Source organism: Lygodium microphyllum, chromosome 24, assembly GCF_053477565.2.
Source record: "Lygodium microphyllum isolate KBCC chromosome 24, Lygodium_microphyllum_v1.1.10, whole genome shotgun sequence".
Lineage (NCBI taxonomy): Eukaryota > Viridiplantae > Streptophyta > Polypodiopsida > Schizaeales > Lygodiaceae > Lygodium > Lygodium microphyllum.
The window spans coordinates 40,631,551-40,658,772 of NC_141158.1; the positions used below are offsets into that span (position 1 = coordinate 40,631,551).

The window sequence follows — 27,222 nt, forward strand, 5'->3', positions numbered from 1 at the left end:
CTTTGGTGGAAAAAACCCAAGGGGTGCGAGGAAGCTGCACTCCCCCTTCAGCACTCGACTGTGGCCAAAGCGCCTCCATCTTACCTACCTCCTTCAAATCCATTCCTGACCCTATAGTGTCTCTCTTTCCTGTGATGTGGTCCCATAGCAAGCTGCCCATATTCTTGAAAATATGCATGGGATCCAACAAGTGGTTGACCTGTAAGTGGATCCAATATGGCAACTCGTAGAAAACTGAGAACCGTCGCATTCCATTTGGATGTGATTCCGGGTTTACCATTTTCAGCTCGTACCAGCTTGCAGCGTTCATACGTGCTGGAGGTCGTCCAAGAAAACCTTCCCTGAGTTCATGATCCTCCGATAAGAAAGCGGCGTGCCCTTGATATACCATCTTCTTCATGGTTCGTGACCTTCGGGAGTCTAACTGTGGCCCACACAATGGACATGCATGATAACTTGAGGTAACCAGACCTGTAAGGCGAGCCACGACCTAGTTAATACTTGATTGAATGAAATAAAATATAGATATTACCAGTGAGAACGGTCTGCTCACCTAAGCACTCTCCCAATCTCGGAAAGTCATGCATCGTCCACATGAGAATGGCTCGAATGTTGGCTGACCGCCGACCATCGCGCCTGCTCATATCTTGCACAGTGACCCCCTCCTCCCACAAAATCTTAAGCTCATCGACTAATGGACGAAGATACGTCCATATTTTTTACTTTGTAGCGGCCCGGGATGAGCAAGCTAAGGATGAGATGTCCTTTCTTCGTAGAAAGCCATGGAGGGATGTTGTAGTTGACAAGCACTATAGGCCACACACTGTAAGAAGTCGAGCGTAGACCGAATGGGTTCACACCATCTATGGCGAGACCGAGCCGAAGATTCCTTAGCTCTCGCGCAAAGCCTAGGAAGGTAGAGTCAATGTGGTTCCATGCGCGCGAATCCGCTGATATTCGTTGAACTCCATCCGTGGACCTATTCTGCATATGCCACATTGTCAAGCTTGTCATGCCAGACGTGCGAAACATGTGGTTTATGCGGGGGATGAGCAGAAAGTGTCTGAGAACTTTTTGAGGGATGGTTTTCCCTTGCAAGTCCTATCAATATTTGTGAGCATCACACTTTGGAGATGTCTCCATAGTCTCGTACTCATCTCGAAACAGTATGCAGTCGTTGATACATGCATGGATGTTATTGTAGTCCATGCCAAGCTTCCGTAAAACATGTCGTGCATCATCACGAGAATCAGGGATGGTATTTGCAGGTGGTAATATATGATATTTCAATAACCTGAAAAAAATCATAAAACACCTTGAAAAAGCACAAATGTTTGCAATAATACTGTTAAAAAAAAATCAATGAAGCCTATGTGCAAGGTACCTGAATAACTCAGTCACACTCGTATCGCTCTAACCGTATTTTGCTTGCGCACTTAAGAGTGCAAGCAATGTCTTCAACCGAGATACTCGGCACCCATCATATAATGGTATGGATGCTTCCTCTCTAAGCGTGTCAGATGTCTCATCCATGGGAATCAATGCATCGATCATTGCCTCCATCTCAGGCTCCAAGATTGTAGGTAGGTCAGGAAGGTTGTCTGTCTCCTCTGGCATTGACGGTATAGATGGGCCTTCCGAGTGGTGGATTGGCTCCTGCAATCCATTCATCGCACGTCCAGGAACTCTTCTAATTGGCCGCAAAGGGTGCACTCCCCCTTGGGTCGAGACATCACCCCCTGGATAGAAAATTTGCCAACAAGACCCAATCTTATTGTGTATGGTTTTCAATTAGCTTGCGAGTACAATGCATGATTAATATTAAATTCAAATTACCGTTTGCTGAAAATCCGTAATTTCCTGATCAATGATCTCAGATTGAAACTCGCCAAATCATCGTACGTGTTCTATAGACAATCGGCGTTTTCGTCTAATTGCCAAATTGCATTGAGAGCAAGGACATGGGACACGCTGATTAAGATACGTCTCGCGGTCTTGAACAATAAGACCTTCTTTGTTTTCCATCTTATCTACACTACAGCAAACGAGGCTTAAATGGATAGCTTTATGGAGTTGTATATATCCGCGCAAATAGACGCGAATGTAGACGCGTTTTCAAACACGTACACTACAACAAGCAGCAGTTATAGACGTGCATATAGACGCGCACTAAAATTTTAAATTTTTTAGAAAAATATAGACGCAATTGTGCGTCTATATTTGTATCTAATTTGCAGGTGAAATCGCATCTATGTGCGTATGTATATGCGCATCTATAAGCGCGTGTATATGCGCATCTATAAGTGCGTTTAACTGTGCGTATATAAGCGCATCTATAAGCAATTTGTGCTCTATATACACGCGCTTATAGACGCGCTTATGGACGCGCACTAAAATTTTAAAAAATTTTAAAAAATATTGCTGATATGTCATTCTTTTCAAAGTAGTCCCGTCTTGCGTTTCTTTTGGGTTTTTTTGACAGGCGCACGACACAAAGAGAGGAGAAAGGAAGAGGCAAAGAAGAAAGGGTAAAGAGAGGAGGAAGCAAGAGGCAAAGAGAAAGGAGAGGAAGGAGAAGGAGTTTGTAGCCCTGTCGCCGCCCATCACAACACCAATTCAAGGTGAGTCCTTATCTCACTCACTCACTCACTCACTCTCTCTCCCTCCCTCCCTCCCTCCCTCCCTCTCTCTTTCTCTCTCTATCCTTGCTTTGAGTTGTATTTTGCTACCTTCTTAGATTTTGGTATGTTTGTTGCGACGAGGAGAATAGCCAAAGAGCAAGGAGATGGAGGAGAAGAACGAGTTTGTAGTTGTGCCGCTACCCATCACAACAAATATTCAAGGTGAGTCCTTCTTCTCCTCTCTCTCTCTCTCTCTCTCTCCCTCTCTCTCTCTCTCTCTGTTTAATCTGAGTTGTATTTTGGCTCATTCTTAGCTTTGGGTATGTTACTTGTTGCTTGCTTTTTCTAATTTTATTTTGTGCTTTACTGCTAATTTGCGTCTACAAGCACGTTTGATATACAGAGTAGACGCTGTCGAAGGGTTTTGGAAGCAATGTCGCAACTTCAGAAGTCCTTGATAAATTTCAGGATAAAAGATTAGCCAAGTATGACATTTACAACCTTGCAGACAAGTTCAAATAAATATATTATCCATGTGTAACATTTGTTTGTTTCAATACATTCAGATTCTTTTAAGAATCGTCTTTTAATGTGACTGAAATCAGTAGCCTCTGTTTATACAAGAACTGAAGTCTCAAAGTATTGTTTTTGATATTAATTCTTCAATGGTACTCTTGATGAGCTTCAAGAAAAGATACAGAGAACACTTGATAGAAAGTTTGGACTATTTCTGAGCAATAATCATCAATCAAAATCTCTCATTTTCTCTTGTCATGATGTCATTCACAAAAGAAAAATTTTATGTCTTTAGATTCCAGAAAGAGGTGTAGAAATTTGTGCTAGTTCTGTTTTCTGCAACTCCAGTCCTCTGTCAAAAATTTTATGAGTAGATTCTGCTACTGCTGGTTGTAGAGAATAGAATAACAGTTCCATGAATATGCTTCAAGTAGCACAGAGAAAATCATAACAGTAAATGCTGTTTGTTTCAGTTGATGATCAAGGGATATGTCGTTCATGTCCACATGTCTAAAACGAATTTACAGACCCTCAGACAACAGGTATTGGCCATCTCCAGTCCAAACACGTTCATAGCCTCTTCTCCTATGCACGATGACACGGTTGCTCTTGAAGTTTCCAGGACTGTTTATTGATTGCTCCCATCTCCGCGGACTGGTTGTAGGGAACCATCTCCCTTCTTTGTCTCCCCTATCTCCATTTTCTCTCTGTCGACGCAGAGATAGTACAATCACAATGCTCACTTGTTGTAACAACAGAGAGCCGTGGTTGCTAGAGTGATAGAAGTAGATGCACTTCTAGTCTCTTGCAGGGAGTTTTGCTGATTTCTGTCTACACTGCTCAACATTCCTCAATCGACTATGTACCGCAGCCTTCAAACAAGTGTATGCTTCCGTAATCTGTCTAAGCTCTACTTCACCATGTTTCTTCAAATCAACTGGAAGACGATCAGGATGATTTTCCAGAGCTTTCTTTTTATAGGCAGCTTTGATCTGTGATAGGGAAGCGTTGGGAGGAAGGCCTAGTAAGCTTCTCGTGACAGTAGGTCTCATGGTATCCTGTCAACTAACGTTTCTCGTCCGCAAGACAATTTTCTGGCCTTCTCCGTTTTCATTGTTTGTACTCATACATTTGTACTCACACATTAATCAGTATGGTATTCGTTCCTCATCACGAGCTCACCGTAGTAGCGTCATCTTACAAAGCTTTGATTTCATCTGTAGCTTCTAGTCCTCCTCCATCTACTTATCACTCGTTGGGTTGCTGATGCAGTGCTCATCAATCCACCCACCCTGCATTCTCATGTTTCTCTACCCCGAATACTCTGTTTCCCCTCCTTCCCAGATTAGTCTTCCGTCGTCAGCTTCGTTGTAGGCTTCTGGACTTCCTCTGTCATCTTCTCTGTGCTTTATCACCAGTAGAGCAATCCCCCTCCGTCGTCTTCTCTGTGTTTCATCACCAGTAGAGCCATCTCCCTCTGCTGTCAACTTTCGCATGCCAAATCTTGATCCTTTATTGCATGAAAGGGCGGAGCTCTGAGAGGCAGATGTGGCATGGCCGAGTTTCTGATGGCGTGGAGATGGTAGAGGGAAAGGCTAGGATTTCTGGCTATGGTATTCGAATGAACTCGTCATGAATAAAGGGCCTCAGCCTCCTCTATGCTATTGAGAGAGAATCCTGAATCGACTGTTATGGAGCTCTTTTGTGAAAGCCTATGGCTCGTGATGTCATTGTTTCGCCGACTTGTTGCAGACTTCCCCTCGCCTCTCTGAACTCCTCCACCGTCGATCCTCCCATGCTTTGTTCCTCCTCATTTCCCTCTATTTCAGATTAGCTTTCCCCCCTAAAGCGCCTTCTTTTTCAAAAATAGCTCAAAAGCTTCTCCTTTCGGAGTTAAAAAAAAAAACCTCCCAAGGGGTTTTCTATAGCATTCAAATTATCCAAATCCGCCCAAAATTGGTGGTTGCCCAAATAGCAAACACATCAGCTGAAGAAAGTTTCCATGTTGTGTAACCATCGCATGTACTCTCGTTGCTCCTTTGACCTTAGATAATCCAGCATATTTGCTGCAAGTTTTACAGTAAGCCCTTTGGCTTTTATGATATCCAGGAATGCCTGTTGAAGGTTCTCATCAAGCTCCTCAAAAGAAGACCCTCATATTGTGCCAAGGGTTTTTCAGACTTCTCGGTCTCATCTTCATTAACATATACAACAGACTCGACCATAATCTCTGTGGCTCCACTGATGAAGCTACCATGTATTTCCACAGCAGGTTTTGTTTCACCTTTCTTAATGTTGCAATGCATATGTATGACATCAACATAACCATCGTCAGAACCAGAGCCCTCTTCCTCCTCAATGGGGGCATCACATGCTTGAAATGTGATCTTAAATGTCTACTGATTTGAGAAAATATCCTCCTCTTGCATCTATTTGTATAGTTGTAATGTCTTGTTCAACATAGACTGAAATCAACCCTTCATACTTGTTACTATACTCATACGCAGAAAATAAATGTAATCACAACAACTAAGTATGTACAAAGTACCAAATCCCATGCACAACTTTTGGGTGGTTTACACACCTCAAATGCGCACCAATACGACATCCACCCCCTCTAATCCTGCGCATCCTCCGGATGGGCCAACTACCCATGATCATTATCATCAAGATCCACAAACAAATCAATCTCTTCGTTATGCATTTCCGGTAGATCAACAGGATATCCAGCCATATCATCTGTCTCTTCCATTGGAGTTTCTTGTCGTTGCTCTTCTCTTGAAAATTCTTCCAATGCATAATCCTCATCATCTCTTTTCTTGAAAATCTTGATTCTTTTTTCAGCAATAGGCACTCTAAGCACTGTTCCATCCAATTCTGTCAGCTCATATGTTGCATTATCAAAGACATGTCTGACTATGTATGGCCCAAACCATCTTTTCACCATCTTCCAAAGTATCTGCAATAACTTCCTCATTTCCCTCATAGCTCTAGTGTGGCTCTCATCCCAAAATAATTTCTGCCCCTTTCGAAATAGCTCATATAAACAATCTGCTATGTGTGCAAAATGGGGTGTCCAAATCATGTAAAACACACAAGCTCCAATGAATCTCTATATCTCTGAAGTGGTAGAACAATACTCCATAATCTTGCCTATAAAATCCACCTTCTTATCCACAGTCTTGTATTTCGTGTCAACCCTGGCTTCATTATGCCCTTCTGCATTACATAAATCTTGTTGTAAATCAGCAATTCTGCACTCCAATGGCTGAATATTCTCAGCCCTCTGCTCTATGGACTGCATAGAAACAGCCCCAAACTCCGAATGCTGAAATATTTCAGCAGTAAACTCTGTTGGCTGAAAATTTTCAGCCCTCTGTCTCTCTGAAAGCTGATCATAACCAGCTGGAAACTCTGTTTGCTGAATTTCTTCAACACTCAATACTCTTTGCTGAGTTACCTCAGCCTCTAACTCAATCTGTGACATAAAATCTGCAATTTCATGAAACATGTCCAAGGACTGCACTAATACATTACCATGACAATTCAGCATATCAGTTTTCAGCATATCTCTCATCTCTGTCATCGTATCTACACAAATCACACTGTCATACATACCATCTATGTGCTCATCATCCTCCAAAATTCCTGCATTTTTCAAATTTTTCTCCTTCCTGCATATATACTGCGTGGCAGCTCTAGACAACCTAGAAGTCTTCTGATAGCTCATTGAACTGTTTGCTGAAATCCCAACATAACCGGAGGAGAAAACACTGCTGCCAGGAGGCGAGAACTCCAATCTCCTCTCCTCTGTACCACCGTCGTCTCGCGAAACGGCGGTACCTAGTGAAAACTCGAATCCCTCACAGTGGGTAAGGGTGCATCTCTGAGAGTATCTCTGTTTCTAACATGGTTCACACATACAGTCATAAACTGAACTGCTCTCATACCATCTTTACTGCGAATCCATGCATAAGCAGATCCATCATCCATGACCTTTGTCTCCATGCGCATCTCTGTAATGAATGGCTGACCAAGAATTATAGGATATGAGTATGAATCCTGCACAAAGAAATGAAAATCCTCCTCTACATCACCAATAGAAACCCTGACACTAGGGCAAGCATCATATAAATCACCTGCAGTGTTATTGGCGGCTCTCATACGCCACCCATGCTCTACATCCATAGGCCATCTGTTACTCTCATAAACTCCACGAACAATGAGATTAATCTCTGAACCATGATCAACCAATGCAACATAAGGCACCTCTTTCTCTCCAATCTTTACCATCGTTTCTGTAGTTGCCCTAGCCCAATGGCTCCGCGAAAAGTGACTACGCGGTATCAAAACAGGCTCATCAATTTCAGCATAATGCATAGGCTGAACCCTCTTCTCTACCTGCGGCAAAACAGAAGCATTATCAACCATAACCTCATCATCATCCTCATCCAACTCTCCAATCAAAACTCCCTGTGTATCAGTGGTAGACAATGCATGTCTTTTCCTTTTCAGGACCTCCTGAAACTGATCCTGAAACTCTCTTTTTGAGATACCCAAAATCTCAGAAATAGTGAAAGTCACCTCACTGCCAAGTATCTTATCATTAAAGATTTTCTTCATGTCTGTAGATGTCTCAATATCGGACATCAATCTAAATCCTGGCTGCTTTCTCTCTCTAGGCTCTTGCCTCTTTTCTCTCTTTTGAGCATCCTCCATCTGTCGATCTGGCCCTGGTCTTGAAGACGGTCCTGCAGTAGGTGGAGTAACAAACTCACCCCCTCTAGTCTTCGTAGCTGCACTTGGATTGTCTTCATCTCTCTTACGCTTCTCCTCAACAAATACATCTGCACCATGAGATTTAGCCAAATAAGCATAAATAGAATACCTGTCAACAGGCGAGTCCCATCCTGTCTCTGATCTGATGCTAGAGCCTGCGCTACTCAAAACAGTTTGCTGAATTTTCCCCTTCTTTGCAGTCTCCATAGCATAAGTCCATAGTGCGGACTGAGTCTCCGATCCCTTCTCAATCTGTACTCCATATGCAGAAGCATCACCTCTAGCCGTCACATAAGAAGTACGCGCAGCCATGTCCTCCACTAACTTCTTCATTCCACCTTTACCAAAGTTGGTAGCAAGTGGAGCTCCTGTCTCAGTCAACCAAATCTTACCATCTTGCCCCCAATATACCAAATTCTGCCTCCTTGCATCCTGGAAAGAGTCACAATCCCTGAAATGCTGATGCTCCGTACTATCACACCAAATACATCTCCGATCTCTCCTAGGTGCACTAGGAGCACTCCTAGGTGCAATAGGAGCACTAGAAGAAGTAGCAGGCGCAGTTGAAGCAAACTGCTCCTTTAACTTACCCACCAACTCCGCTTTGACTAACTCAAGTGTCAAATCTGTGATACCTTTGATTATGTCATCAATAGAAGTAGGCACCGATGCAGCGGTTGGTTTTGGAGCAGAAGGTGTAGACATCGGTCATGGAACAGGAGGAATCGGTGGAGTAGAAACAGTAGGCACTGGCATAGGCCAAGAAACTGGCTGAGGAGGAGAAGAAATAACAGGGATAGAAGTAGGCATAAGAGCAGATGATGGTGTAGGTGTCATGGAACCATTCTGTAGACGAGTCTTCCATATCCTCCTCTTGGTCAAAGTCGAGACTGTATCCTGAGCATCCTGCCAATCAGTTTTAAGACCCATAGGCTTCGTACAATCTTCAAGAAGCTCACCCAATTCTTCTTGAAGAGCAGGATCTGCAGCTTGCAAGAAAAGCTCAACTTTTTCAACATCCAATGCTCTTTGTTCAATAGCATCAAGCTGACTATACCTCTCTTCGAATTCTCGAATCAACTCCGAAGCAGCAAGACCTTTGTTTGACATGTAGACCCACTCTCGGAATGACCGCCGAGTAGCCATACCAAAGTCCTCAAGGAAGTATTCTTCTTTTAGAGCCTTCTTAAAATCTTGCCAATGTGTATTTTGAATAAAAAGATCAGTCACTTTTGTCCTCAAAGCAGGTGTGACAAGACGAAGGAAGTACTTACTCATAAGTCCAGCAGGAACTCCAAAAAACCCCATCTTGATCTCATATGTCTTCAAATATGCTGAAACATTACGCCCGTCAAATAGCTTCTTCTCACTCTCAACTGCTTCAATAGCCTTAGTCGCGCTGTTTGCATTCTCCTGCTCCGAATAGAGTTGCCTTTGCTGAGACAACTGCTGTTGATGCAATTGTTGTTGCTGCTGCATATACATTTGTGTTTGCTGATTTTGGAGCTGCATATACATGGACATATTCTGCAAAATCTGTTTTAGATCCTCCGTTGAAGTACTTGACGCAGCAGTCATAGATGGAGCTGAAGTAGAGGCAGCTGGAGTTGTAGAGGAAGCTGAAATAGAGGCTGAAGTATCTCCCATCCTAAAATTTCTGCGACGCTTTCACGTCGGGTTCACCAAAGATGTCGAAGGGTTTTGAAAGCAATGTCGCAACTTCAGAAGTCCTTGATAAATTTCAGGATAAAAGATTAGCCAAGTATGACATTTACAACCTTGCAGACAAGTTCAAATAAATATATTATCCATGTGTAACATTTGTTTGTTTCAATACATTCAGATTCTTTTAAGAATCGTCTTTTAATGTGACTGAAATCAGTAGCCTCTGTTTATACAAGAACTGAAGTCTCAAAGTATTGTTTTTGATATTAATTCTTCAATGGTACTCTTGATGAGCTTCAAGAAAAGATATAGAGAACACTTGATAGAAAGTTTGAACTATTTCTGAGCAATAATCATCAATCAAAATCTCTCATTTTCTCTTGTCATGATGTCATTCACAAAAGAAAAATTTTATGTCTTTAGATTCCAGAAAGAGGTGTAGAAATTTGTGCTAGTTCTGTTTTCTGCAACTCCAGTCCTCTGTCAAAAATTATATGAGTAGATTCTGCTACTGCTGGTTGTAGAGAATAGAATAACAGTTCCATGAATATGCTTCTAGTAGCATAGAGAAAATCATAACAGTAAATGCTGTTTGTTTCAGTTGATGATCAAGGGATATGTCGTTCATGTCCACATGTCTAAAACGAATTTACAGACCCTCAAACAACAGGTATTGGCCATCTCCAGTCCAAACACGTTCATAGCCTCTTCTCCTATGCACGATGACAGGGTTGCTCTTGAAGTTTCCAGGACTGTTTATTGATTGCTCCCATCTCCGCGGACTGGTTGTAGGGAACCATCTCCCTTCTTTGTCTCCCCTATCTCCATTTTCTCTCTGCCGACGCAGAGATAGTACAATCACAATGCTCACTTGTTGTAACAACAGAGAGCCGTGGTTGCTAGAGTGATAGAAGTAGATGCACTTCTAGTCTCTTGCAGGGAGTTTTGCTGATTTCTATCTACACTGCTCAGCATTCCTCAATCGACTATGTACCGCAGCCTTCAAACAAGTGTATGCTTCCGTAATCTGTCTAAGCTCTACTTCACCATGTTTCTTCAAATCAACTGGAAGACGATCAGGATGATTTTCCAGAGCTTTCTTTTTATAGGCAGCTTTGATCTGTGATAGGGAAGCGTTGGGAGGAAGGCCTAGTAAGCTTCTCGTGACAGTAGGTCTCATGGTATCCTGTCAACTAACGTTTCTCGTCCGCAAGACAATTTTCTGGCCTTCTCCGTTTTCATTGTTTGTACTCATACATTTGTACTCACACATTAATCAGTATGGTATTCGTTCCTCATCACGAGCTCACCGTAGTAGCGTCATCTTACAAAGCTTTGATTTCATCTGTAGCTTCTGGTCCTCCTCCATCTACTTATCACTCGTTGGGTTGCTAATGCAGTGCTCATCGATCCACCCACCCTGCATTCTCATGTTTCTCTACCCCGAATACTCTGTTTCCCCTCCTTCCCAGATTAGTCTTCCGTCGTCAGCTTCGTTGTAGGCTTCTGGACTTCCTCTGTCATCTTCTCTGTGCTTTATCACCAGTAGAGCAATCCCCCTCCGTCGTCTTCTCTGTGTTTCATCACCAGTAGAGCCATCTCCCTCTGCTGTCAACTTTCGCATGCCAAATCTTGATCCTTTATTGCATGAAAGGGCGGAGCTCTGAGAGGCAGATGTGGCATGGCCGAGTTTCTGATGGCGTGGAGATGGTAGAGGGAAAGGCTAGGATTTCTGGCTATGGTATTCGAATGAACTCGTCATGAATAAAGGGCCTCAGCCTCCTCTATGCTATTGAGAGAGAATCCTGAATCGACTGTTATGGAGCTCTTTTGTGAAAGCCTATGGCCCGTGATGTCATTGTTTCGCCGACTTATTGCAGACTTCCCCTCGCCTCTCTGAACTCCTCCACCGTCGATCCTCCCATGCTTTGTTCCTCCTCATTTCCCTCTATTTCAGATTAGCTTTCCCCCCTAAAGCGCCTTCTTTTTCAAAAATAGCTCAAAAGCTTCTCCTTTCGCAGTTTAAAAAAAAACCTCCCAAGGGGTTTTCTATAGCATTCAAATTATCCAAATCCGCCCAAAATTGGTGGTTGCCCAAATAGCAAACACATCAGCTGAAGAAAGTTTCCATGTTGTATAACCATCGCATGTACTCTCGTTGCTCCTTTGACCTTAGATAATCCAACATATTTGCTGCAAGTTTTACAGTAAGCCCTTTGGCTTTTATGATATCCAGGAATGCCTGTTGAAGGTTCTCATCAAGCTCCTCAAAAGAAGACCCTCATATTGTGCCAAGGGTTTTTCAGACTTCTCGGTCTCATCTTCATTAACATATACAACAGACTCGACCATAATCTCTGTGGCTCCACTGATGAAGCTACCATGTATTTCCACAACAGGTTTTGTTTCACCTTTCTTAATGTTGCAATGCATATGTATGACATCAACATAACCATCGTCAGAACCAGAGCCCTCTTCCTCCTCAATGAGGGCATCACATGCTTGAAATGTGATCTTAAATGTCTACTGATTTGAGAAAATATCCTCCTCTTGCATCTGTTTGTATAGTTGTAATGTCTTGTTCAACATAGACTGAAATCAACCCTTCATACTTGTTACTATACTCATACGCAGAAAATAAATGTAATCACAACAACTAAGTATGTACAAAGTACCAAATCCCATGCACAACTTTTGGGTGGTTTACACACCTCAAATGCGCAGCAATACGACAACGCTCTTGTAGACGCGCAAGTGTTGAAGATCCATAAAACCTCCTAGGTTTTTTTGAGTTTTCTGGACCTGGCGCGTGTAAGAGTGCGTCTGATCCACAGAGTAGACGCGCCTGTAGACGCGCTCGCATTAAACAACCACATCTCCTTTGAGGTTTTTTTTTCATACACTATTTTCCGCCTCTATAATCGCATCTATGTGCGCATGTATATGCGCGTGTATATGCGTGTGCATATGCGCATCTATATGTGCATCTATAAGTGCGTCTATCTTCAGGTGTATATGCGTGTGTAGTTTTCACTATAAGCGTGCTTGTAGCGCGAAATTGTAGACGCTCTAGTAGACGCGGTAATAAACACTCCCGACATTTTTAAACACAATTCAAATATTGTCTCTACAAGCGCGTCTATGGAGCCTTTTTGTTGTAGTGCAAGGGATGTATCAATTGTGCTAGAAAGCCATAGAAGGATTAAGGAAATGTTACAAAATAGGTTCCATATGGATATATAATACATGCCATTAACGGATGTGATATATTGGATCTATACATAGTGTGGCACCCAATATAACTATATGAGCTTGGCATTCTTGGCTGGAAGCCTTCTTGATGTAAAAGAGACAAGAGATATTTAATGGATGTCGGGCATCCTGGAAAGGGGACCCAGATTCATCAGTCTTAGTGTACTCGTCCCTTGCATAGTTAGTTACACCACAGTGGTGGTGATGGCAGGCAACAACTTACTTCTCTTCATCCGCTTGTAGGTCCTCTAGTATTTGTTTCAATAGCTCTCCCTCAACTCACCACCCTATCAGGATCCCTCGATGGAGCCAGATTATGCATCAAACTCTGGGCACACATAGGTTGATCACATGGATTGAGCAGTCTAGGACTATGCAAAAATAGCTTATACAACTATTACATGACAATAAGTTGAATGTATTGTTAGCTGGTTGTACTTGTTCAGTCTCTCATAATGCCTCTTACACATCAGATTGTTATGCATTGGTTCTTTCTAGTTTCTATGATGAGGATGAGCTTGTGATCACTTTTGAAGAGGCAAAAAATTCAAAAGATGGGATGGTTACTATGCAATCTTAGTATGATACTTTGAACTCCATGTCACTATTCAATTCTTTAATGTTTTACTACTCATATTGAATCACTCTATAATTTGCATGCCCTCTAAATTATGCCAAACATATAGTAAATTTTAGATAAGGTATTAAAAATGTGTACCCTATTGCACCCTTGTTTGATGTTGAGAAGGCTATTATATTGCATTATTTTCAACGTTTGTGCTTATGTCGATAAATGCTTACGCATACTCTTAGTCATAGGCATTTTAATTATGTAGATCAATTACAATGCCTTGTGCAACTTGCTTGATTGTGCTCCAATTGTGCCAAAACTATTGTTTCCTTTCAAGACTTGGTTAAGGAGCCCTTGATTACTAGAAAATTCTTGATTCTAATGTTTATTGGTTAAAGAGAAGCATAGCCTTCATGTGTATGTTAGAGCGCTTGAAGATGCATTCTCACAAGCACTAAGATGATGCACAATATTGAAGAGATCATGTATGACCAAGTAGTTTTCTTTTGAGATCATTGTAGGAATGAGTGGGTTGGGTTCTTTGCAAGCTGAAGAGAGAGGCAAGTAGCTATAAAAGGGACACTATAACACTTAGGCATTTCATAGTAATATGAGAGTATAATCAACCATGAAAGACCACTCCATGACTTAGAGAAGCAATGTTTTGGGGGATACATGAAGAATGGACAGAAGAAATGTGGGATACATGAAGAAGGGCTCACAAAGGACATAGGAAAAAAATTAAGTTAGAAAGGACATAAGAGAAATTTATTCTTTGGAAATTTTTAGACTATCTACATTATTAACCCTTGAATGTTTATGAGTTTCTATTATTCGAGATATGCTAGGAACCTTTTGGATCTCGTATAACTTAAGTGTGTTGACTATAGATTGAAGTTTTAGTGATTCTACAAACGGATTTGGTGTCCTAGTCTTGAATCTTTGTTGATATATGACATTGGATCAATGCATTTGTTGCAAAGCATATCAATGTATGGTTTCTTGATATATATGTTGGATGGTTTTTCATCAAAAAATATGTATCTTAGTATAATTTCTATAAAGAAAGTGTTTGCGAGATATATTATAGGTTCTTGTTGTGAATCCAATAATCTATGCTAATGGGTATAACATAATAGGCTGTAGATGGTAGGAGAGAGAAGATGACTAGTAATGTATATGAAAATATTTTTTTCTCTCCATGATTTTCCTAACTTATTCACACTATTGGCCTTGTGAGTTTATTGATGAAAGCTTCTTTTAGAGCTTCAAACCACTGTGATGAGGATTGTTGTCACTAGTAATCTATACTCTTGAAAACTAGACATAATTTTGCTACAATAATCTAGCACATTTGAATACTATAAGGTCCTATGAGGGCACTATTTTGTTCATGCTAAATATGCTCGTGCAACAATATAATAGATTTAGGGTTGGTACTATGGAACATACTTGCAAGCAAAGGCAGTACACGAGGAACCTACCTAGCAAGAGTGTCTAGCACAATGCTTTCAAAATGATGATCCCATTATTGCCGTGAATGCGAAAGCATTAAACTAATTAAAGAAACATCTTATAAGGCATCCCTAGCTAGCGGGATCTCAACAAGCCGCAACATCTCCCAATAGAACCACAACTATGCTCAACCTCTCCTAGAATATGTATGGACAAAATAAGTATGTATGCAGCTATCCATGTAAAACTGTTATATATAATTAATGATGGCAAACCATGGCTTTTGCCATGGGGGAGGTTGTTTGTATACGGTTGTTGAGATGCTTGATTTATTAGATTTTTCCACTCAATTCTTTTTTTATGATTGAGATTTGATTTGCTAGATTTACCACATGTTCCGCTTCGCAACATCTTTGGAAAGGTTGATGATATCAATGCTCACTTGATCCAATGGCGCCAAGCCTACAAGGTGATGACACACCTAAACATCCTTTAATGTCCAAATGAAACGAATGTATCTAGCCTTTCTCAAGCGCTCATAATGCTATTGGGCTTAGACAAGAGTAAACACACCTTGTGCAAACACCTATCTTCCATGTGGTTGCCCCTCTAGCCAAATCACTTCCTAGTGTAAAGGTGCATCCATGGCCTTCCCATCTTGCTCACATTTCTTCTCTTTCATGCCTTTCTCTTTCGTTCCTTTCTAGTATTCATTGCCTTGTCCTCCTTTACCCTTCCCACTTTATTCATGCCCCACCCCAGCAATGTGATGTTGAGGCTGATTTGGTGGTCCACCCGATGTCTTGTTATTCCAAGTATCTCAGTCAAGCATAATGTAGAATGAATACGTATTTCACTTCGACACATCAAAGATTGCTGTGGCCAAGATGGAGATCCAAATACATTGGACCATCCATGGATTAGGGGACCTTGGCCATATAAGTAGTCTGCATAGTCCTTGCAGTTTGGACAATGGCTTTACATCAAAGGGCAGAGGCCGATAGAGAGAATTTTGGAAATCAGCACCTCGTTTAGTCTCGAGTCGCGTACCTCGATTGCTCTCGAGTCGCGCACTGCGTTTAGTCTCGAGTGGCGTCCTATCCTTAATTATGTAGTAACTAGGGTTTTTACCATCCGAGGCGTCGAGTCTTGACTCTATATAAAGGCCCGTTCGCTGCAATCTTTCCAGAAGATACAACAGCGATTGGTGACCTCCCTATCAGTGTATTACTTATACTCAAAAGGGGTCAATATGGAGCGGGAGATGAGGAGGTTGCTAGTGTTGCGCGCACTGAGCCTGGCGCTCATAGCGTCGATCAGCCTTGAGGCCGCGGAAGCCAGGGTGGGTAGTGTACTGATTAGTAGTGTTGCGGTTTGATTAAATAACATTGTGCTTGCTTGCGTGGGCGTTCTGGACGACCCTGTCTGTACTCAGGATATTTCATCAAGTGTCTTATTAAAGGAGATACTCTTATCATGCTTATATCTGCATGCATTAATATTGACGTTGTTCTGGGCAATATGTTTGGCGCATGTTGCAGTGCTCCGACGTGACGTCTTTCAGTAGCAAGTGCTCGGACATCCAGCTAGTGGATTTCGCCAATGGCTTTACCCTGGAGGCCACCTGCTCCTACATAGACGAGAGCAGTGGAACCATCCAGCACGCACAATCTCAAATCTACCTCAACGACCACGTGGAGAACGTGAACGGCCTGCTCTTCTGCCACCTGTGCAGCAGCAAATTCGGCTTGCCGGAGAAGTGCGAGTTCTCGCACTCTTGCACAAATGTGCAGCTGCTGGGCGGCCACCAGCTGACGGCTGACTGCGGCGACGGCCACGGCTCCCGGCCCCACGCAACCCTCAACCTCGACTTGTGCATCGGCGTCTCCGAGATGGGCGAGCTGCAGTGGGATTGCGACATGTTCTAAGTTTTTCACGCGCTTCCTTAGAACATGTCGACCTGGTTATTGAGCTGGTCCTACTATAGCTAGTTTGGCAAGAATAATCTGTCTGTCCGTGACACGCAAATCCTTTTTGGGCTCCGATGACGAGTCCCTCCAATTCATGAAACACTTTTGGAAAGGCAATTATATTTATCGTTTTTTCCAAAAAGCTCTCGTTTTAATGTGTTGCTACTCCAATTGTACAAATAGAGTCATGAACGCTTATATTTCTAACTTAATGTGGATGTTCAATGTTCAACGCTCCTAGTACATTAAACGCTACTACAAGTCTTCAGTATCTATGTTCATCGCCATCTCTCTAATCCCATAAAAATTATGCATAAGCACTTTGGATACAAGGTCCAATGCATCATGACTACATGGCTTCAATATAGATTGATAGAGTTCTTGAATAGGGGCTCCCTTCACACGTATTTTTGGTATTCAAAGAACCAGTAAACAATACTCTGCTCCTGCAGCAACTGAGGTTGCAGCTATCATGCCAGGGCAAGGTGACGAGGGTACTCTTGATCGTCAGGATATTCATGTTTACACTCGGGGTGGTCGATGTGTTTCTATTTCAAACTTGCATAGAGCATATATGCCAATGCTATATGTCCTCCTTTTTCCTATGGGGGATGATGGTTGGCATGTAAAGGTTCCCTACAGTAATGTTAGTGTTCCTGTTAACATATATGAATTGTCCAATGAAAATTGTGTTACCTAGATGCAGTTTTATGCATTTCGTCTTCGAGTGCGCGAAGATACTGAGGTGTGCATATTGCGTGCTGGTCGACTATTGCAGCAATTTATTGTTGATGCTTATTGTAGTATAGAGCAATGCAGGTTAACTTGGTGTCGCCAGAATCAACCAGTGTTACGATCGGAGGCCTACAAAGGCTTGGCAGACATGGTGGGGGCAAACGATAATAGGACAATGCCGATTGTTGGTGCCTCTGTTGGCAAGAGGATAGTTTTACCGTCATCGTTCACAGGTGGACCAAGGCACATGCATCAATTATATCAGGATGCCATGGCTATAGTGCGATGTAAGGGAAAACCTAACCTTTTTATAACAGTGAAATGCAATCCAAAGTGGTTGGAGATAACTAATGCTTTATTGCCTGGGCAAAGTGCTTATGACCGTCCGGATTTGACTGCTCGCGTATTTTATAAAAAGCATGCTGATTTAATGTATACGTTGTTGCGGAAGGATCTCTTTGGGAAGGTTGCTGGCTATGTTACTGTGATTGAATTCCAAAAGAGGGGGCTACCACATTCTCATACTTTGCTAATTTTAGAGCCCTCTTTCAAACCTTCTGGAGCATGTCACTATGATAGACTGGTTTGTGCTGAGTTACCTAATAGAGTTAAGTTTCCAGCCTTATTTGAGACAATTTCAAAGTGCAACATTCATGGCCCTTGTGGAGGATTGAACCCTAAGAGTCCCTGTATGGACAAGGGTAGATGTACTAAAGATTACCCACGAAAATTAGTGGGCATGACATCAGTTGATAGTTCTGGCTATCCCATTTATCGAAGACGAGATGATGGATACTCTGTGATCATAAATGGTAATGTTATTGATAATCGATGGACTGTTCCATATAATCCATTCTTGAGTAAAAAATACAATGCCCACATAAATGTGGAGGTCTGCTCGACAATTGCGGCTGTGAAGTATTTGTATAAGTATGTGTACAAGGGGCATGATTGTGCAACCATCAAATTTTTTGTTGGGGTTGATTCAGTCCGGAATGGTGGCGATGCTCACGAGGTGAACAAGATACAAAGTTATTTGGATGCACGATATGTTTCTGCCTCTGAGGCCTGTTGGCGGATCTATGATTATGCATTGCACGATGAAGCCTGATATACAATGTTTGCAGGTACACTTACCTGGTAAGAACTATGTGGTGTTTCGGGATACAGATAGTATACCATACGTTGTGCGGAATGAAGACCTCCAGAAAACTACTCTTACTGAATGGTTTGTGTGCAACCGCATTCATCTAGAGGCTAGGACTATTCGCTATCAAGACTTTCCAGTGTATTGGGTGTGGAATGTACGACATAAGATGTGGACTAGAAGGAAGCGTGGGAATACATGTGATCGGATGTATTTTGTGGCGCCTACCTGTGGTGAGCTCTATTATTTGCGGATGCTTTTAACAGAGTGTCGGGGATGTACTTCTTTTGAAGATTTGCGTACTATTGATAGCGTGATCTATGATACTTTTAGGGATGCTTGCATTGCAAGCGGCATGTTGGAGAGCGATGATGAATATGTTGTGTGTTTAGAAGAAGCTGCCTCTGTGCAAATTGGTGCTCAACTCCGAACTTTATTTGTTGCAATTTTGGTCTTTTGTGAGCCAGCTCGGCCTAGCCATCTATGGGAAAGATTTTTGGTGCCAATGGTAGAGGATATCATGTATAGATTGCAGCTACAGCACGTGAACGCCTCTCTCGGTGTTCTGCAGCATGAGGCATCTAACATGGCTTTGTTGCATCTGCAAGACCTTTTACGTCATGTAGGACGAAGACTTTGTGATTTTGATGGGTTGCCTGAACCTCATCAACCAAAATCACAACTGCATGCTAACCCTCTTTTGCAAGATGAATATGCATACAATGTATCAGAACACCATAGGGTTTCTGAATCCATGGAGGGAATGTTGAATGAAGGATAAAGAATTGTCTTTGGTGCAGTCATGGATGCTATTGATACAGATACTGGGGATGTATTCTTTTTGGATGGTCCTGGTGGGTCTGGGAAGACTTTTCTATACAAATGTTTACTTGCGAAGGTGCACAGTGGTGGTCACATAGCGTTGGCAACAGCATCATGTGGCATTGCTGCCTTGCTTTTGCCAAGCGGTCGTACAGCTCACTCGCGGTTTAAAATCCCAGTAGAATTAAATAATCGATCCACTTGCAATATTCCTGTTCAAAGTGACCTTGCTCGGTTATTGAGACAAACAAGCCTTATTTTGTGGGATGAGGCTCCTATGACCCATCGATATGCTTTCGAAGCGGTTGATGGAACTCTAAGAGATGTTATGAGCTGTGATAAGCCATTTGGTTGAAAAGTTGTTTTGTTTGGGGGGGATTTTAGACAGGTCTTGCCCGTTGTGGTAAAGGGAACACGTGAGGATATTGTTAATGCTGCATTGTGTTACTCTGATTTGTGGCGTTACATAAGGGTGCTAAGGCTATCTGGCAATATGCGAGTGTTGACAGCTAGTAGTGTGGTGGACAATGGGTTCATCTGTTGGATTCAAGGAATAGGGGATGGAGTGGGTGTTAGCGAAAGTTGTGATAAGTTGTATGTCCCACCTGGCATGATATTAAAAGGGCACTCTATCAAAACACTGATTGATAGTGTCTACAGTGACGTGTCCAATGTGGGTGACTACACGTCCTATTTTAGTGAGCGAGCTATACTTGCCTCGCGGAATACAGAGGTGGCTACTTTGAATGATCATGCATTGCAACTAATGCCAGGGGAGGTCAGGCAGTATTATAGTGCAAATTCAATTGCAGAGACCGACGACTCATTTTTGTACTCTGTTGAGTATTTAAATACATTGGACCTTGGAGGTGGATTTTCTCCTCATTTATTGCTGCTGAAGATAATTGCGCCTATTATTCTTCTTAGAAACCTAAATCCAAGAAGGGGTATGTGTAATGGTACGCGATTGATATGTAGAGATTTTAATAGGAAAGTGATAGATGCTCAGATAATAACAGGGGTAAATGCGGGCGAACGCGTTTTTATTCCCCGGATTACTTTTGTTTCGAATGCTACACATTTGCCATTTACTATGAAGCGGAGACAGTTTCCCATTCGGTTGGCATTCGCTATGACAATCAACAAGTCACAGGGGCAGACTTTGTTCATTGTTGGGCTTTATCTAAAGGCACCAGTATTTACACATGGTCAGCTGTATGTTGCATTTTTAAGGGTAAAATCTTCGCATGGTGTGAAAGTGCTATTGGGTGAAGAGGATAGGGGTATGACCACAAACATTGTACACAAGGATGTTCTCCGAAAGGTGCAGTAATGTACATTACTTTCTTTGTGGACATGTAGTTATTGACGACCATGTAGGAACATTGGTTTTGCATATATGTGAATTACTCTCTGTTGCTTTCTTTGTGGAGATACAGTTATTGATGACCATGCGGAGACGTTGGTTTTGCATATGTGTGAATTGCTCTCTATGCCCTGTTTGGTTGGTATATACTCTTGGAAATATAATTTTTTCATATTTTACTATTCATTTAACTTTTGCAGATGCCTACCCTAGAGTGGCACTATTACCCAGCTTCTGACTATCAAAAGGAGCTGCAATGCACATTACTCACTATAGCTCCTGATGATATTATAAGAAGGACACTTGCAAGGGTCATCGAGCATTTATATGATGATGTTAATATCGACATCAAGCTCCCAGTTTTTATTGAAGTTGTACACTGCGGATACACACAATGTTTTCGGGTGCATATGTATGAGGTTGACCATAAGAAGAGATTTAAACGCTCCCATATTGATAAGATACCGAGGCATTAGTTCAACTATGGATTGTTTTGGGTTGTTTTGTGACGCTGCATCAACATTTGTCAGTATACCTACGGAGTGGTTCACAAATGTTCGACCAGGTATTATTATTGTTGGGATGGAATGATCTTTGTTAGTTGTTCCATGTACTTATATTGTAATTTTTGTTCTAATGCAGGTGGTGAAGAGAGAGGTAGGACCGTTGCATCGCCCATGCGATTACCAATGGAAACAATGGGATCGTTCCCTGCTTCACCTTCACATATTTTGCTAAAGGAGGAAGATTTTGTTAATCATTCCTCGACGAAAAGGAAGATTTCTTTCCATTAGGTGTCTTCGAGACATTGTCTTTTTTTGTAGGCATCGGCCATTTGCCTATGGTACTTGGAAACACGTCGGTGCCTTATGCTTGGCCTTTGTGGCTTCATTTTGACTAGGTCTCTTATAGAAATTATTTTGTGGTGCTTGGTCTTTGCCTCAATTATGACCCGCTTTAGTGTAACATTGTTGTTCCATATACTTATATTGTTGCATTGCCCATGCGATTACCATTGGAAACTATGGAATCATTCTTGGCTTCGCCTTCTCATGTTTTTCTCGAAGAGGAAGATTTTGTTAATGATTACTCAAAAAGCTTTGTTTCTATTAGGCATCTTCAAGACATTGTCTTTTTTCGTTGGCATCGGCCATTTGCTAATGGTGTTTAAAAACACTTGCGTACCTTATACTTGGCCTTTGTGGCTTCGTTTTCAATATTACGTTGTTGTTTCTAATTATCGCGTGTGCAAGCATATGATTGCTTACATTGATATCGAGAGGAATGTTTGTAAGTATGGTGCATTGAAGAGATTGTTTCTATGTCTGGCATTTTGTGTTACATTGGTTTTAAATTACTTTTAGTTTTAAGTTTGGTGTGTGTGTGAGACAGAGAGAGAATTGGACATAGAGAGAGAGAGAGAGAGTGTGTGTGTGTGTGTGTGTGTGAGTGATTGAGTGAGTGTGGATACAGACAGGGGAGTTGTAAATGGGATGGGAGATAGAGGGATTGTGAGTAGAGGAGAGTAAAGCATGTGATGTTTTTGTGATAGCATTATCCACTGTGCAAAAGGGAAGTCGCACGGCAGCTTCACTTCCCTCGCTTCACGGCAACGAAGCTGCCGCGAAGCAGGATAGCGTGCAAGGAACGCTAGTCCACATTAAGTTGGAAATATAAGCGTTCATGACTCTATTTGTACAATTGGACCTTGTATCCAAAGTGCTTATGCATAATTTTTATGGGATTAGAGAGACGGCGATGAACATAGATACTGAAGACTTGTAATAGAGTTTAAAGTACTAGGAGCGTTGAACATTGAACATCCACATTAAGTTAGAAATATAAGCGTTCATAGACAATTTACATTTATCACATTCGTAAGATGGGTTCTTTGCAAGCTGAAGAGAGAGGCAAGTAGCTATAAAAGGGACACTATAACACTTAGGCATTTCATAGTAATATGAGAGTATAATCAACCATGAAAGACCACTCCATGACTTAGAGAAGCAATGTTTTGGGGGATACATGAAGAATGGACAGAAGAAATGTGGGATACATGAAGAAGGGCTCACAAAGGACATAGGAAAAAAATTAAGTTAGAAAGGACATAAGAGAAATTCATTCTTTGGAAATTTTTAGACTATCTATATTATTAACCCTTGAATGTTTATGAGTTTCTATTATTCGAGATATGCTAGGAACCTTTTGGATCTCGTATAACTTAAGTGTGTTGACTATAGATTGAAGTTTTAGTGATTCTACAAACGGATTTGGTGTCCTAGTCTTGAATCTTTGTTGATATATGACATTGGATCAATGCATTTGTTGCAAAGCATATCAATGTATGGTTTCTTGATATATATGTTGGATGGTTTTTCATTAAAAAATATGTATCTTAGTATAATTTCTATAAAGAAAGTGTTTGCCAGATATATTATAGGTTCTTGTTGTGAATCCAATAATCTATGCTAATGGGTATAACATAATAGGCTGTAGATGGTAGGAGAGAGAAGGTGACTAGTAATGTATATGAAAATATTTTTTTCTCTCCATGATTTTCCTAACTTATTCACACTATTGGCCTTGTGAAGTTTATTCATGAAAGCATCTTTTAGAGCTTCAAACCACTGTGATGAGGATAGTTGTCACTAGTAGTCTATACTCTCGAAAACTAGACATCATTTTGCTACAATAATCTAGCACATTTGAATACTATAGGGTCCTATGAGAGCACTATTTTGTTCATGCTAAATATGCTCGTGCAACAATATAATAGATTTAGGGTTGGTACTATGGAACATACTTGCAAGCAAAGCCAGTACACGAGGAACCTACCTAGCAAGAGTGTCTAGCACAATGCTTTCAAAATGATGATCCCATTATTGGCGTGAATGCGAAAGCATTAAACTAATTAAAGAAACATCTTACAAGGCATCCCTAGCTAGCGGGATCTCAACAAGCCGCAACATCTCCCAATAGAACCACAACTATGCTCAACCTCTCCTACAATATGTATGGACAAAATAAGTGTGTGAAGGGAGCCCCTATTCAAGAACTCTATCAATCTATATTGAAGTCATGTAGTCATGATGCATTGAACCTTGTATCCAAAGTGCTTATGCATAATTTTTATGGGATTAGAGAGACGGCGATGAACATAGATACTGAAGACTTGTAGTAGCGTTTAATGTACTAGGAGCGTTGAACATTGAACATCCACATTAAGTTAGAAATATAAGCGTCCATGACTCTATTTGTACAATTGGAGTAGCGACACATTAAAACGAGAGCTTTTTGGAAAAACGATACATATAATTGCCTTTCCAAAAGTGTTTCATGAATTGGAGGGACTCGTCATCGGAGCCCAAAAAGGATTTGCGTGTCACGGACAGACAGATTATTCTTGCCAAACCAGCTATAGTAGGACCAGCTCGATAACCAGGTCGACATGTTCTAAGGAAGCGCGTGAAAAACTTAGAACATGTCGCAATCCCACTGCAGCTCGCCCATCTCGGAGACGCCGATGCACAAGTCGAGGTCGAGGGTTGCGTGGGGCCGGGAGCCGTGGCCGTCGCCGCAGTCAGCCGTCAGCTGGTGGCCGCCCAGCAGCTGCACATTTGTGCAAGAGTGCGAGAACTCGCACTTCTCCGGCAAGCCAAATTTGCTGCTGCACAGGTGGCAGAAGAGCAGGCCGTTTACGTTCTCCACGTGGTCGTTGAGGTAGATTTGAGATTGTGCGTGCTGGATGGTTCCACTGCTCTCGTCTATGTAGGAGCAGGTGGCCTCCAGGGTAAAGCCATTGGCGAAATCCACTAGCTGGATGTCCGAGCACTTGCTACTGAAAGACGTCACGTCGGAGCACTGCAACATGCGCCAAACATATTGCCCAGAAAAACGTCAATATTAATGCATGCAGATATAAGCATGATAAGAGTATCTCCTTTAATAAGACACTTGATGAAATATCCAGAGTACAGACAGGGTCGTGCAGAACTCCCACGCAAGCAAGCACAATGTTATTTAATCAAACCGCAACACTACTAATCAGTACACTACCCACCCTGGCTTCCGCGGCCTCAAGACTGATCGACGCTATGAGCGCCAGGCTCAGTGCGCGCAACACTAGCAACCTCCTCATCTCCTGCTCCATATTGACCCCTTTTGAGTATACGTAATACACTGATAGGGAGGTCACCAATCGCTGTTGTATCTTCTGGAAAGATTGCAGCGAACGGGCCTTTATATAGAGTCAAGACTCGACGCCTCGGATGGTAAAAACCCTAGTTACTACATAATTAAGGATAGGACGCCACTCGAGACTAAACGCAGTGCGCAACTCGAGAGCAATCGAGGTCCGCAACTCGAGACTAAACGAGGTGCTGATTTCCAAAATTCTCTCTATCGGCCTCTGCCCTTTGATGTAAAGCCATTGTCCAAACTGCAAGGACTATGCAGACTACTTATATGGCCAAGGTCCCCTAATCCATGGATGGTCCAATGTATTTGGATCTCCATCTTGGGCACAGCAATCTTTGATGTGTCGAAGTGAAATACGTATTCATTCTACATTATGCTTGACTGTGATACTTGGAATAACAAGACATCGGGTGGACCACCAAATCAGCCTCAACATCACATTGCTGGGGTGGGGCATGAATAAAGTGGGAAGGGTAAAGGAGGACAAGGCAATGAATACTAGAAAGGAACGAAAGAGAAGAAATGTGAGCAAGATGGGAAGGCCATGGATGCACCTTTACACTAGGAAGTGATTTGGCTAGAGGGGCAACCACATGGAAGATAGGTGTTTGCACAAGGTGTGTTTACTCTTGTCTAAGCCCAATAGCATTATGAGCGCTTGAGAAAGGCTAGATACATTCGTTTCATTTGGACATTAAAGGATGTTTAGGTGTGTCATCACCTTGTAAGCTTGGCGCCATTGGATCAAGTGAGCATTGATATCATCAACCTTTCCAAAGATGTTGCGAAGCGGAACATGTGGTAAATCTAGCAAATCAAATCTCAATCATAAACAAAGAATTGAGTGGAAAAATCTAATAAATCAAACATCTCAACAATCATATACAAACAACCTCCCCCATGGCAAAAGCCATGGTTTGCCATCATTAATTATATATAACAGTTTTACATGGATAGCTGCATACATATCTTACATATAATTACAAAGAAAATACAAATATCAATTGAAATACAGAGTTTTAAGAGTTAAGAGGTATCATGTAACATGCTGTAGTTGCTACCAAAAATTCTATACATTGAATCTTGACATTTTGACATCACCATCACATCCAGAGCGTGACAAAACCCCTAAAGCCACTCTTGAAGCTTTGAATTCCAATTCTGGATGAGGGAGAAATGAGAAAACTAAGTTTTCGCCCTATTCTCTTGTTTTGTGCACGATCCTGTTGCTTTTATAAAGAAAGCTAGAAAAGCCTTCTTAACTTAACCACATTAAGAAAATAATAAGTATTCTATAAACAAAGCTTATTTCAATAAAAACATATTTTAAATCTCATATTTTAAAATAATCTGTCTTGAAAAAAAAAGTACATTAACAGTACTAATGACAATGATCTAATTCTTACTAAAGAAGTTTAAACTTATAACTTATAAATATAGTAATAATCTTAATAATGAAATTTATGCTTGGACTTACGCTAACGACGAGTGCTACCCAAAGCCACCGCTACCTGCTCTACACATCAGCTGAAGCATTCACAATTGTTTATAAATAAAATAAACAAACAATAGCGAATACTTAGCAATTTTTAGCTACAAAATAAATAAATAGGTCTAAACTCATAAACGTCTATTAATTTAAATATGTATTTTGTGAAATCACTCATTGTGGAATCACCCACGTGTACATTAAATTAACATGACGTTCGAAAAGGACATGTATCCCCGTCAACTTCTCGCACAAGAAATCCACCTTGTATACGAGCCCCGGTAAATAAATATAGTTTTACGTAATCCACGGCAAAACCTCACGGAATCCACCGTGGTCTCATAGGATCCACCGTGGAATATGCCTCCTAGCTTCATATCCTGGGGTTGGGATAGCAATTGCCCTCAATTGCTATTAGCTACTCAATGTGGAGCTAGCAGTGTAGGGTAAGCACAAAGGGCGCGAGCAGTCATCTGTTGCATATCTTCAACTAAATTAATCGAAGTCTAATTATTAACAAACAATTGATTCTAATAAGATTAAAATCTAGTGTTAGTGCTATAGATGTCTTTCATGAAAGTAAGAGAGTCAAAAGATAAGAGATATATTATGAATGCTAGGTCTCATATTCAAAGCA

The 27,222-nt window shown here is 41.5% G+C and overlaps 2 protein-coding genes across 2 annotated transcripts; both read left to right on the plus strand.

The window, feature by feature from the left end:
• Positions 1-18,303: 18,303 nt before the first annotated feature.
• LOC148015002 (uncharacterized) lies at positions 18,304-19,492 on the plus strand. The gene is made up of 3 exons (XM_087665154.1): positions 18,304-18,376; positions 18,554-18,630; positions 18,692-19,492. Exons 1-3 carry the CDS (start codon positions 18,304-18,306, stop codon positions 19,490-19,492), a joined length of 951 nt encoding a protein of 316 aa, XP_087521280.1.
• Positions 19,493-19,513: 21 nt separating this feature from the next.
• LOC148015003 (uncharacterized) lies at positions 19,514-24,715 on the plus strand. Its single transcript, XM_087665155.1, has 6 exons — positions 19,514-19,837; positions 19,922-20,064; positions 20,185-20,376; positions 20,512-20,652; positions 20,767-20,857; positions 24,401-24,715. The coding sequence occupies exons 1-6, from the start codon at positions 19,514-19,516 to the stop codon at positions 24,713-24,715; spliced, it is 1,206 nt and encodes a 401-aa protein (XP_087521281.1).
• Positions 24,716-27,222: the final 2,507 nt, after the last annotated feature.

What these genes read in the sequence shown, in the direction of transcription:
- LOC148015003 (XM_087665155.1), top strand. Translation starts at nt 19,514, where the DNA reads ATGGATGCTATTGATACAGATACTGGGGATGTATTCTTTTTGGATGGT. An exon ending in TCATTTTTGTACTCTGTTGA is followed by an intron (nt 20,377 to 20,511) that starts GTATTTAAATAC and finishes ATTGATATGTAG; the next exon opens with AGATTTTAATAGGAAAGTGA. An exon ending in CGGAGACAGTTTCCCATTCG is followed by an intron (nt 20,653 to 20,766) that starts GTTGGCATTCGC and finishes TGCATTTTTAAG; the next exon opens with GGTAAAATCTTCGCATGGTG.
- LOC148015002 (XM_087665154.1), top strand. Translation starts at nt 18,304, where the DNA reads ATGACATCAGTTGATAGTTCTGGCTATCCCATTTATCGAAGACGAGAT. An exon ending in ATACTCTGTGATCATAAATG is followed by an intron (nt 18,377 to 18,553) that starts GTAATGTTATTG and finishes GGGTTGATTCAG; the next exon opens with TCCGGAATGGTGGCGATGCT. An exon ending in GATATGTTTCTGCCTCTGAG is followed by an intron (nt 18,631 to 18,691) that starts GCCTGTTGGCGG and finishes CAATGTTTGCAG; the next exon opens with GTACACTTACCTGGTAAGAA.